This window comes from Melozone crissalis, unplaced genomic scaffold (assembly GCF_028551555.1).
Source record: "Melozone crissalis strain CALT ecotype California unplaced genomic scaffold, PUWL_Pcris_2 ptg000068l_1, whole genome shotgun sequence".
Taxonomy (NCBI): domain Eukaryota; kingdom Metazoa; phylum Chordata; class Aves; order Passeriformes; family Passerellidae; genus Melozone; species Melozone crissalis.
Genome location: NW_026535846.1, coordinates 16,469,786 through 16,483,015, shown reverse-complemented (window position 1 = coordinate 16,483,015; position 13,230 = coordinate 16,469,786). Strand labels below are relative to the sequence as shown.

Below are 13,230 nucleotides of genomic sequence, written 5' to 3'. Positions count from 1 at the left end.
GTGGGATATAGAAAGAATCTATTTCCAGTTCAGAAACTCAGTAGTTTAAAGCAAATTTCATGACCTGGAATGCACCACTTTGACTCATCCATTTTCTGATATTTAGGTTTTACAATATTGCTGCACATTCTGCTTATGGTGGTTATTTGTACCTAATCCAGCAGTATATTAACCCAAGTTTAGTTCTGTTGTGTGTTTTACTGGGGGCTCTTCTCCACTACTCTTTAATCTCTAATATTTCTTTAAATGCTACTTATTTCATAAAACATGTTGCGCTTTTTTAAAAATTCAGTTAGAATATTAATATTTAATAGTTCAGTTATAAGGGTCCTACATTGCATCACTACATCCAGACTTTTAGAATTAATTGCTGTAGCTGGGATAATTATCTAGGGAGAAAAAATTTTTCCTGTTGGAATTGTTCTGAACTAGATTTGTTGTCATAATGCTAAAGTGTATGGATTGATGTTAGACTGTTAAATGGAAGAAGTTGGGGATTTTTCCATAAAAATTCAGTCTGTGCTTAATGAGGTAGGGGAGTATTTTAGGCTTGGTTTCATTCTGCATAATTCTGCAACTTGTTTTGAAATCTATTTGCCTGTTGGCTCTTGGTTTAAAAAGGATCAAACAACAAGAAGGTTGAATTTTTCAGGATCAGCTGAAGTATTCTTTCAGATGAGTACCTTAGCTTTCTTTGAAAAAAATCCAGTTCATATGCCGGAAAAAACTGATCATTATTTACATCCAAAATGTATCAAAGTTCATAAATAGCACCAGAATAAATAATGCATACCAGTGTGGTGGTTTCAGATCATATAAAGAACTGTCAGACCCACTTTGTCTAGGAGAAAAATTGAAACACAGACATTAAAACACTTGACCAAAGGCATGAAGCACAAGTTGAATGCTACCAATTTGTATGTGCTGGGACTGCAAGTGTCAAACTTTTTGACTACTTTGAAGTGCTTTGAAATGTGAAGATGTAATATTTTCTCTCCTTTTTTAAAACATGGAGAGGAAAAATAACTGCTAAGGCTTGTGGGTGGGTTTACTTCCCAAGAACTTCCAACTGATTTACAACAGTTTGTGAAGTGGTTTTCTTAGTGTCATTCAAAGCAGAGTAAAGGAACAAATTGAACTTGCATTTTCATTTTCAGCCTTCAACCTTTTAGATTAGCCTGTAAAAACAAGAATCAAAAAATAGGATAAGCACTGCAAAAATAGGCTGGGATTCTCATCACTCCTGCTTGAGGGCATTTTCCTTCTCTCCCTCTTGTCCTCACCCTGCCTGCTCTCCCTCCCTCACTGTCTTGGCAACAAGATTCACTGGCTGACTGTAGCTAACTTGTCTTCTACCCCCTCAAACCAATTAGTTCATCTATTTAAATCATGCATCGAAGAAGCCTCTCCCCTCTGAGCACACAGCTCACTTAGGGCTCAATCCTACAACCTTCAATTTTTAAGGCAGAGAGAGTTTGCAATTGACTCAGATTACATGAGGATAAGACCTTTTATGTTCTAATTTCTTTACAAAAGCTGTAGGGTGATGAAGAGAATGCTGGTGCTATCACTGTTTTCCTTCATTTACCTTTTTTTAATTTGAAGAACACAACAATATAGGGAAAAGTCCTTAAATAATGGAGAAAGTAAATAAAACATCTATTCACATGTCACCATGATTTTTTAAGATTTTCTAAGCCTTCTGATGTTTAAATTCTTGTAATGAACTTTCTCACACACTTTCTGTAAATACCTTATTGTTTTGCATTCTTTTATGGAGGAGGAGAAATTTGATGGACTCTTGGTTTGTCCAGTGTCATTGGAGAGGTGGCACTGTCACCCTCCAATCCACTGTCACTTTTGGAATTCTATAAATGTTGGAGTCAGAAAATAAACTTCCCCCTTTTTACCTTGAGAACAGCAGTGCATGCGTGTCATGTTATTTCGTGTCCTGTAGTGACAACCTCTTCTATTCACAAATGCAGCTTATTCATTATCAGTCCTAGAAACTTGCAAAGATTGGATTTGGTGAGCAATTAGAACATTCAGTAGAAAACTGAGAGCATCCAGGAGAAAACAGCATTGTAGTAGTAATGCCTACAGCATCCCTTTTTGTCAAAGATTTTAATCAAAATCACGAACCCATCAACAGTCTATTAGTGCATATTTTAACGAAATACTAAACATTGCACAGATCTCAGAAGGAAGCCTCCTGCTCTTTTTGCACTCGTAACAACCTCTGGCATAATGAGGTGTGACAAATTGATTTAAAATGTACTTGCAGGAAGAAGGGCAGGCGAGCTTTGCTCTGCCTTGTGGGTGTTGTAGTCGTTTTCCAACCTCTCTGCCTGGGCAGCAATAGGAGCCCGGACTCGAAGTCCCACAGCTCCCACTAGAGTTCTGCCGCACAGGCTCAGAGCCCATATGCGAGCTGGGGGTGACTACATTGTGTCTATTGTATGGTTTTTTTGTTTTGGTTTGGTTTCGGTTTTTTTTCCCCCCCCCGGGCATTTTGCGCCTTTCACGGGAGGTGCAAACCGGGAGTAAAAAGCATGGCAGATGAGCAAGAAATAATGTGCAAACTCGAGAGCATCAAGGAGATCAGGTATGTTTGCTTTGTGCCCCATCGCTGACGCGAAGCAGCTTTTTCCTCGGGGGAGCCGAGGAGTTGCATCCATCCGAAAGTAGCTATTGTGCTGCTGAGGGAAAGAAAACTACCGCTGGCTTCACGACGAGAGCTCGAAATACATTTTTCTGAGCAGGGAGGGAGCATCTGCTGCTGGGAATCGCGGCTGGAATGCGTGTGCAGGGCGGCAATGGTCGAGCATTTGCAGAGCGCAGCGCCGAGTGATGGCACGGGGAGAAGGCGGAGTGCGCGGGGGGAAGGACCGAGCGGCGGCGGGGGAGTGGTGTCGGGCTGTGCAGGGGCTTCGCTGCTTGTTTGTTTGTTTTTAAGTCCTTTGAGTTAGTATTTCATATTCATGAGGCACTGAATGTGTTATTTTTGCCCCACTCGCTCCCGGGCAGGAGCCTTGTCGGGCTGAGAAGGAATCGGGGATGGCAAGGACAGTAGAGTCTGACACCCAAATATCCAAAGGTGGACGTGCCCTCGGGCAGGACAGGGCTGGGCAGCGCTGCCGGCACCGGGGTGCAGGACAGACATCTGTCCATCCATCCACCCATCTGTCCATCCGTCCGTCCATCCGTGCACCGCAGAGGGCGGCGGTAGGGCAAGGCCCGCCGGGGAGCGATGGATCCGTGCGGGAGGAGAGGGGAGCGGCTGAGCCTCAGCGGCTTCTGTGCCCTCCTCTCTCTGCCCCTGCCCACCCTCTCCTTCGGGCAAAGGCGGGGAGCGACCGAGGGAGCCCCGCCGAGATGTCCCTGCCTGCTCGGGGAGTGGGGACACGCCAGGCACACCGGGGATGGGGACACGCCGGGCACACCGGGGATGGGGACACGCCGGGCACACCGGGGCTTTTTCATCCATGCCCTCCTGCCACAAGGCCCGAGGTCTGCGGTTCATGCCGTGCAGAGCACCGGGAATTTGTTATAGTATCCTTTGTAGGGTGAGCTGCAGGATGCTGTGGGAGAGGTGGCTCATTGAAAGCCAGGCAGGGTGCAGCACGTTCCTGCATCGGGAACCTTTTCCATGACTTTCGGCAGGGTGTTTCCACTCCTTGGTTTGGGGCACCGATTTTCAGCATTAGGCCTGAGCTGTCTGTTTAGTTGGAGCCAAAACACCTTAGAGAGAACAGAGGTTTTGAATGCAGCTCGGGGGTGGAAGGCATGCTGACTGTGAACCCCAGAGGCATAACTGTTTGGGACATGACAGCCAGAGAGGGCTGGCAGAGAGGAATCCCAGCCCTCAGGTGATCACAGGCACTTGTGGCTGGTTACAGCATCTCTAAGGAACACTTTATTCATGGAACAAGTGAATTTGGCAGCAGAGTATGGGCCTCAGCCTTCACACAATACCACAGAGGTGAACAAAGATCAAGCCAAAATATTTGCCTCTCTAGTATCCCCAAACTATTTGTAGAAAGAGATGCGACAGTGTAAGAACAATGATTTTGTGCTCAACAGGTACACAGGCTCTGTTTTAGAAAACAGATCCAAGTATGGCCTACTACAGTGTGTGGTCCAATTACTGTAACACTTAAAGTAATTTTTCAGTGAGTGGTATCCTGTATTTGGAAATTTACAGTGCATTCAGTTTTCTAATCACACATTCAAAGGTGAAGTATTAACTGCACTTGATGGATTTTTGCTATTATTTTGTGGTATAAGGTAGAGCAAAGGTGATGCTTAGCTTTAGTGTACAGTGAAGTATCAAACAAGTTGCTTGAGTGTATTTTAAATAAAAAAAAAATCAGTGTCGAAAAGCCAGTCCTACTTGCAACATTGATGTCCATTTTGAGTCACCTTTAACAAAATCTGATCAAATAAACCTATTTATTCATTAGAAGCTTGCATTCTGTGAAGAATTTCCTTCAAAATAAACATGAGATTTCCTTATGTTTACAGATTCACCTTTGATAGATTTAGCAGACTTTATTTTAATCTGCATTTCATGTATTCTACAGACAGAGGCCTGGAATATGTAGCCATAATGAATTGTCCAAGTGACTGACCCTGCTTTCTGCCACGCTCTGTCAAAACCTGACAACATTCTATTAATTTCATATTTCTGTACAAGGATTCTCTTACCACTGAAAAGCTCAGCAAAAGAGCTGGCATTAGAATTCAGTATTCTCCTTGTATTCACCTTCTCTCAGATTCATTTAGTCTCATTCTTGTCTATTGCTGCTATTGCCTTCGTTTGTCTATCTAATCCCATATAAACTGACACCCCACACAAATATGTGTCAGTGACTTACTGTTGTCTCTCTCTGTTTTAATTGTCCCTGGGATTCAGGAATAAGACTTTGCAGATGGAAAAAATAAAGGCAAGACTGAAAGCAGAATTTGAAGCCCTGGAGTCTGAGGAGAGGCACCTGAAAGAATACAAACAAGAAATGGACCTGCTGCTGCAGGAGAAGATGGCTCACGTGGAGGAGCTGAGACTGATCCACGCTGACATTAACGTGGTGAGTGCCAGCCCAGCTCAGACACTCTGACTCAGACACAGCTGCACATGAATCATCCCCCAGCTTGTGGAACTGTGCACATGAGTGAAGCATCACTGGTGCAATAATGTGCACTTTACAACACCATCCTGGGATCCTACACAGAGCGCAAAGCAAATATACCTCAGGATAATTGTTATTTCTCTTTGTAGGGCAGGATATTTTATAATGCTGGCATAATAAGCTGTTGCACTGAGAGGATAGATAAGATAACTAACCCTGTTGTGGCTGTGACTTTACCAGAGTAACAGTGATACCACACCAGCTGTCCCATAGAAAACAACAGTTCTTCCTGTTAGTCTGTTCTCATTTAGCACACAGAAACTCTGGCAGCTAGGTGGGACTAGGAGATTTTGAGAAAATACAGAGTGTTTGTTAAATTCATAGTAAGAGCTGACCTTCATCCCAGAGTGGAATCACCAAACATCAAAAAGCACCAGCTTGAAGGGAATTAATACAAAAAAGAGAAAAAAACAATTTATAAACAGGGAAGATTAGCCAATTAGAGGGGCTGAATTGGGAATATATTTTTAAATACATTTTTAATGTCATATTAGAGCATTTACATGGACGTTTTAGCTCTGAAGGTATCTGTGTTGCACTGGAAGAAAAAGGCTCCAACAAGTGAAAAAGTACAAGCTATGTACTGGCTGTGCAGACTGCATTTATTTATGGCTTCAAATGTCTGTTCCCCTGTCCAGCTGCATAACCTCAGCCTCTGTTCCATCCTCCTCTCTTTGTGCAGTCAGATTGTCTTTTTCTCTGCTGCTTTTCCCACTTGCTGCATAAGAGAAGCAGAAACCTTTCCTTAGATTGTTTGTTAACTTCTGCCAGTCAGTGTTCAGGTATCTTAGAAACACAGAAAATTAGTTTATGCTACTTTAAGCTCTTTTTTAGTGTCTCTTGAGAGTCTTCCGTAGCTCCTCACTTGCCAGCTTTATTTGTAGCCTGTCTCTCTGCTTTTTCTGTTGTTCAGAAGGTCCAATAGGTGGAGTACACTTTTTAAAAATGAAAATGCATCTCATATGTCACTTTCTGTTGCTTCTCCTTTGCCCATCTTTCATCCTCCCAACACCTTAAGTCTTTGCTTTTACTATTGCATTGTCTCAAATCTCTTCCAACTTGAGTGAGAAAAATCTCCTCTTTCTGGTCCAATCTGCTGCTCGGTCAGAGAGGAACAGTTCTTTAAATGCCTGCCCAACCTGCTGTTTCAGATGGAGAACACCATCAAGCAGTCTGAGAACGATCTGAACAAGCTCCTGGAGTCGACTCGCCGGCTGCACGAGGAGTACAAGCCCCTCAAGGAGCACGTGGATGCCTTGAGGATGACCCTGGGTCTGCAGAGGCTGCCGGACCTGTGTGAGGAGGAAGAGAAACTGTCCCTCGAGTAAGTCTCCAAAGCAAACATTATCTGGCTCTGTGCTTTCTTTCAATTCTACTGGTTATTTTCTCATCTTAATTTTGTTGGTAGGTGGAAAAAAACAACCCTAGAGGTAAGCATGAAAAACAGAAGTTAACAAAAAAGGGATGTGGAGGACATGTGTTTGATAACATTCGGTCTGAATTTGTTTCAAGTTAAATTTTGGTTATTCCAAACTGCAAACTCTACATACCACATGCAAACATTCAAGAGTGGTTTTTGGCCTTTTAGATTTTATACTTTATGTTGCTTTTTCTATCTTTTTATTTTTCCTTGAAAATTACTTCTTTAGCAAGCAATAGTAGGAGGCAATACATGAGAGGGATACAAACCAGGTATTCTTCAGGTGGGTTATGCTGCTTCTAGTCAGAGTTTTACTTTTTGCTGCCTGCACATGGCAGTGGCTTTTAGCCAAATACCTGTGACTGTCAACAAGTTTCCCTGAGATGTGGAATGGATTTGGATAATAAATCACAGTCTCATTTTTACATATAACCTAGGCAGGGCAGAGTGGCAGAATTAGCTACTATTCAAAGAACAGTGTCCTTTGCTTAATAGACCAGTTTTAAATGCAAGGGATGTTTTAATAAGCATGTACTGCTCTTATTGCCCAGCACAATAATATATATACTTTTACAATACTATACAGTATAAGTACAATTATTATATTGTTATATACAATTAATATATATTATTACATGCAATTATTATTATTATATACAATTAATATATATTTTATATATATATTTACACACACATACAGTTTTCAAGATTTCCCTCGTATTTCTATAGAAATGTTGTTTTACATTCCAAACACCTTGACACTACAAATAATGTATTGATCTGTTTATTAATCTGTTGTGTGCAAAAGTTATTAATTTTAACAGAAAAAAATAGAAAAACTGTTTGACAGAGGTGCATCTGAAGCTGTTGCCTATTTTTCTTCTATACGTGTTGTCTGTTTTTCATCTTACTAGATTTACATCCAGTCTGGAATCTGGCTGAAGTGTAGAAATGCAGAAGGAAACACCACATATTCTATTTATGAACCAGTCAATGTGTAGGCAATTTGGCAGTTTGACTCTAGTGGAGGAACACGATAGGGAAACGTGATCCACTGTATTTTAACACCGAACATCCTTTACAGACTAATGAAATACTGCAGAAGGTGGTTACATTTTTTTTTTTTTTGTTTGTCATTCTTTTGTCTAGCTACTTTGAAAAGCAGAAAGCAGAATGGCAGACAGAGCCACAGGAGCCTCCCATCCCAGAGTCTCTGGCTGCAGCTGCAGCAGCTGCCCAACAGCTGCAGGTGGCCAGGAAGCAAGACACCAGACAGACAGCAACTTTCAGACAGCAGCCACCTCCAATGAAGGTCAGCAGATGGAATGTTCTGGGTTTTCTCTTTTGTCATTGGAATGCATTATGTTCAGAAGGTGGTTGATGTTTGTGAAAAGGAAAAATTACACGTCCTGATGGTGATTTTCCTTGCAGAGGTTCAAAACAAGAGCAAGCAGTAGACCAAAGTAGTAGCACCAGTCATCAAGGGTTAAGGATAAGAATCTTTTAGGATTTAAAAGTCACCCTCAGCAGAGATGTAAGCAATTCCCATTCCTCTTGTGTTTCACATGGGAGCAAGGCATGTAAGAAAGAGGAAAAAAAACTTGGCAAAAGAAAAAGTAGTGGCTCTTATTTTATGCCATATGGAGTCATATTAAAAACAGTGCACATATTTTATGTGGGAAATTACCAATGGTGTAAATTACCAGGAAAAGCAATTGCTTCTGCACTTGGGATCTTCAAGAGTAACATGTGGATTAATGTAACATAACCACAGGCACTTCAGTGACAGTTTTACTCAGCTCCTTATGTAGTGAGAAGAGTTAAGTAGTTACATTGTGGTATTCCTCCCACCCAGGTTCCAGAGTCACTAAGAAGGCAAACTGATGTAGGTACACCCCAAAGTAATATACTTACTATCTGTAGCTAGGCAATTGAAAAGCCATTCTGCAAGTAATAGGCTTCAGTCAGACATAAATTACAGGGCTTAGTCTAGAGCAAAAGGGCAGAGTTCTGTACCTGTGTTAAATATGTGGAATTCATCCAATCACCTGCTCCTGCCTCCAACTCTGTGACACTGCAGTTGGCCATCACTGTAACTTCTCTGACTCAGTGAGCTATCAGGCAGGTAAACACCTTTAAAACATCATTGTAACCTTTAATACAAAATAGAATTTAAAGTTACTGGTACATGTGTGAGCCACATGTCTGCAGAAATGCAGTTTTAATTCAATGAGATGCTCTGTTTTTCAGTAAGCCTGAAATTACAATCCACATAACCTAGGTAGTATAGAATACAGCAGCAGTCTGCCTTGTTTTTGTCTGTACTGGAACTCAACAACTGTAGGAGCATCAGGGGGTAGGACAGTCAGGACACACGGAGATGAGAGATCTCTGAAGCCAGGTCAGGAACTTGTGGTTTATTGCAAAGGGCCTGGGTGCAGGGCTGGGCCACAGCTGCTGGGCCACAGCTGGAGCAGGCCCGAGGGGAGAGAGGGGTAGAGAGGATGAGAGGGTGAGAGAGTAAGAGCGTGAGGGAGTAAAAAAGGTAAGAGAGTAAAAAGCGTAAGAGAGTAAGAGAGTAAGAGAGTAAAAGAGTAAGAGAGCGAGGTTCCCATTACAATACAATAAAGCTTCTTCTGTGTTGAATATTCTGATTCTCACTAACCAATGTAGTACAAGATACAAATCCTATAGCATTTCCATACAGCCTATAAGAATCATTACATTACCATACTGTGTTACATTTTAAACCCTAAAAACTCCTCTTTGGGCCCCTTCTGCCAAGCTGGCAGGGTCTGCTCTGACCCTTGGAGCTGTCTGCAAGCAGAGGGTATTGTTTCATCAAAAGGAGATCACCTTCACCTGGCCACACCATTGTTCTCCAGTTGTTCAGTAACTAAGGCTTGGTATCTCAAAGCTTGCTTTCATTTCAATCTCGCTTATAGTTTCTATATTTTCAAAATCTTTTGCCAGGCAATCCTATTTATAAGGCATTCCTGTCTCATCTTCCCCAACAAATAACCTGTGTGCCAAGGCCACTTTGGTGTTGGTAACCAGAGGCTGCAATTGCATTTCAGGCGTGTTTGTCGTGTCACCAGCAAATCCACCGGAACGCGCCCATTTGTCCCCTGTGCAAAGCCAAGAGCCGCTCTCGGAACCCCAAAAAGCCCAAGAGGAAACAGGATGAATGAAATCCAGAAGATTGTGACCAGCTCCTGTCCCAGTACTCTTCCAGTAGAATGGCAAATTTGCCCAGACTTTGCTGAATTGCAGACTCAAGTATGACTGTCTCATTGTTTTCTATTTAAATGCAATGTAAGCACAATGATCCTGCTCTAAGTTCCTTCCAGTCTTTAGGATTTGGTTTTGGCAAAGTAAATATTACTGGTGCTACAGTTTAATATTTCAATTGCTCCATCTTTTGTACTCCTAAACAAACTGGAATTCTTTGTGCAAGTATCCTAAATGTCAGGCTATTTCTCTTGATCAAATGTGATTACCACAAATGCTTTTATGTTCCCTTTTTAAAAAACAGATGTTACTAAAAGATTATTCTGTTTTCTCCTGATAACAGGGGACTGTTTGCAGTGCTGAAAGAGCAGACTGTCCGTTTGTTTCACTGAAGAACAATTTGTTCTCCAATCTCATAAGACTGGGTAGGTTTGGGTATCCAATGCAACTCTTTTTAAACAGAAAATGTTCAGGGAAAAGGAGACTTGTTATACAGAAAATCAGTGCACTAAGGACACACATGGGTTTTGATTTACTGAAGCTGATTGTACCATTCCCTCAAACTTGACTTAAAATTTGAAAAGGTGCTGGCTGTGTATGAATTTCTAAAAATGATGTAATTTGTCATGCTTTAACATCTTAACAGGTTATTCTTTTCAGTAGTCAAAAGACTGACTGACTTAAGAACAAGGCTGAAGTGAACTGTATTAGTGGTCCTCCTAGGCTTTATGGCTGACCAATGCACTGTGGTTCTATAGGAATCATGCATCATATATCCCAGATCTCTGTGTGCACAGACTGCACATCAGCCATTCTGCATGTCCTCTGTTCCTGGTTTCTACAGCCAAAATCTGGCAGACATGTCCTCCACTGGAGCATAGGAAAGTTCAGGAACATGCATGAGGAGCAGTGTCAACTAAAAATTATGTATTTCACCAGAACCAACAAGCTTTGGTGTCACTGTCCTCCCTCAATCAAAACTTTCTAATTTTCTGTCTTTTAATAGGTTATTTTCAAATAAGTTTTACTTCAGGCCAATTTGTTTTCTTGTTCCCTGTGTGCCAAAAGAACCCTGACTAAAGCATCTGGAGTTGATGACTCCCTGTATGTCTTCCCTTTGTTTCATGTAATTTAACAACAGTTCTTGCAGTGGGGAGGATGGCAATGATCCACTTACAGAACTGGCACCTGAAATTTACTCATCTCTAATCCCAGTTTTGTGACCACCTTTGTAGCCTAAATTGATTTCAAGTGTTAAATATTCTTTTCACTAACTCTGGGATGCAGGAACTGCTTGATCACACTCTTCTCTCTTTAGCCCAGGTTTCTCTCTATATTATGTTAGAGTGGTTATATTGGGAATTTGGCTTGTTAGACAGGAAGAACAGGGAAGCCCCAAGTCTCTGCTCCAAGAACTTTGCCAAATGCTGGCAACTGTAATAAATCCACATGATGCAATTTTGCTGGCCAAATCACATACGTGGCCATTAATTTCCTAAGTCTGCCACGAAGTACATGGGTGATTTACTGAACATAGTCCTAAAACTTGAACCAGGTTCAGGAGATATTTCCCCATTTTAATGTTACATAGTCAATATCTTTTAATGCTACAATCAACATCTTTAATGTTTTAATGTTTAATGTTACAAATCAACATCTGTCAACAGCAGACACAATGTGAACTATCTACCCCTGAAACTATGTGAAAAGCAGATTCTGCCAGCTGAACTAAAGGGATTTGGTCTCTGAGATAGCAATAATGGAAGAAAGTCTCCATGCTCCAAATGGCAATAGTGTGTTATGCATGTTTTGTGGCACAAATACTGGATTTTACTGTTTCAAATGTCAGGGTGGTCTCATGCTGTGTGCCCTGTTCAGAGCAATTCCTATGCAGTTGAAGGGAAACTGCACAGAGTTAAAAGACAGAATGTGGGCTTCCCCAAAGTGCATACAGGAGAGCAGCATACTTTGATGGTAGTTGTACATAAACTTAAGAAGTAGTGACAATGAAGTGGGTGAATGGTCTGCAATGAAGTAGTGTGAATAGCAGGATTGATTTGTACTTACAGTTTTGAAATAGGTAGGGTTAGTCATGGTTGTTCTCACTTTACTGTTACTTTGCCAGGTTCTTTTTTTCTTGGGAGATCTCTGAACTGAAGTATACTTAAGGATGCACCATTTACTAAGTTAGTACAACAGTTTTGTACTTTTACTTTTTTAAACTAGTTTCATGTTCTCTCGTGTTTACAAGGTTAGAGTTTGGTTTTTGGTTTTTTTAAAGTGAATCTGACACACTGTGTTTGCATCAATTGTACTAGTATTTACAATTTTTACATCCTTTACAAAGGATATTGTGCCATACGAATAGCATCATTGCTGAGGGTGAGTGTAACTGGAGATAAGTCAGCAGGGTGCCCTGGCTGCCAGAAGGGCCAACCACAACCTGAGGTACGTGCAGCACAGCATTGCCAGCTGATTGTCTCACTCTGCTCTGCACTGGTGGGGCCTGGGGCACTGGGGGCAGTTTGGGGTGCCTCAGTGCAGGAAGGACATCAGACTGTTACTCTGGAGTCACCTGTGTGACCAGGACTGCAGGAGGTCTCAAGGACAAAACCTCTGAGGAGCAACTGAGGACACTTGGCTTGTTCAGTTTGGAGAAAAGAGGGGCTGAGGGGTGCCCTCATCACAGCCTACAGCTTCCTCCAGGGGAGGAGGAGGTGCTGATCCCCCTCTGATGACCAGCAACAGGACATGAGGAGATAGAATGAAGCTGCATTGAGGGAAGCTCAGATTGGACACCAGGAGAAGGTTCTTCTCTGAGAGAGGGGTTGGTCACTGGCCCAGTGACCCAGGGAAGTGGCCAAGGCACCAAGCCTGTCAGGGTTGGAGCATCACCTGGATTTCACTCTCAGCCATACAGTTTAATGCTAGGCAGTTGGACCTGATGATCGTTATGGATCTCTTCATACTTGAGCTATTCTATGATTCCAGCCATTTCAGGAGGTAAAATATGTGTTATGCATTAGGGGTCTATGGGGCTGGGGGCAGGGAGGGAAGCAGTGTCTTTCATAGGGAAGGAGTTCTCTTTTCTCTCACGGAACAATCACAGAAGTTTAACTGAAGAACTCTTCTCATGACAGCCCCAGGCTCTTTTCTCCCAGGCAACTCTCTCAAGAGACTGGAGGAATAATTATGAAATATTGATTTCTTGGTATTCAGACAGAAGAGGAAGCTGTCTGAAGTACAGCTCAACACAAGTCTGCTGCATTTTTGCTTCATGGAGCAACAATGGCTTCTTCGTTTGTACCTGAAGTTTCTGTGGGTACGTCTCCACTTCACTTAAATTTATTCTTATTTGGGTCAAATTGTCTGAGTAGCCACAATGAGACC

At 42.1% G+C, this 13,230-nt stretch overlaps 1 protein-coding gene across 1 annotated transcript; it reads left to right on the top strand.

The window, feature by feature from the left end:
• Positions 1-2,416: 2,416 nt before the first annotated feature.
• On the top strand, positions 2,417-12,338 carry ZC4H2 (zinc finger C4H2-type containing). The gene is made up of 5 exons (XM_054289810.1): positions 2,417-2,605; positions 4,916-5,087; positions 6,341-6,513; positions 7,759-7,921; positions 9,687-12,338. The coding sequence occupies exons 1-5, from the start codon at positions 2,460-2,462 to the stop codon at positions 9,798-9,800; spliced, it is 768 nt and encodes a 255-aa protein (XP_054145785.1). The 5' UTR covers positions 2,417-2,459; the 3' UTR covers positions 9,801-12,338.
• Positions 12,339-13,230: the final 892 nt, after the last annotated feature.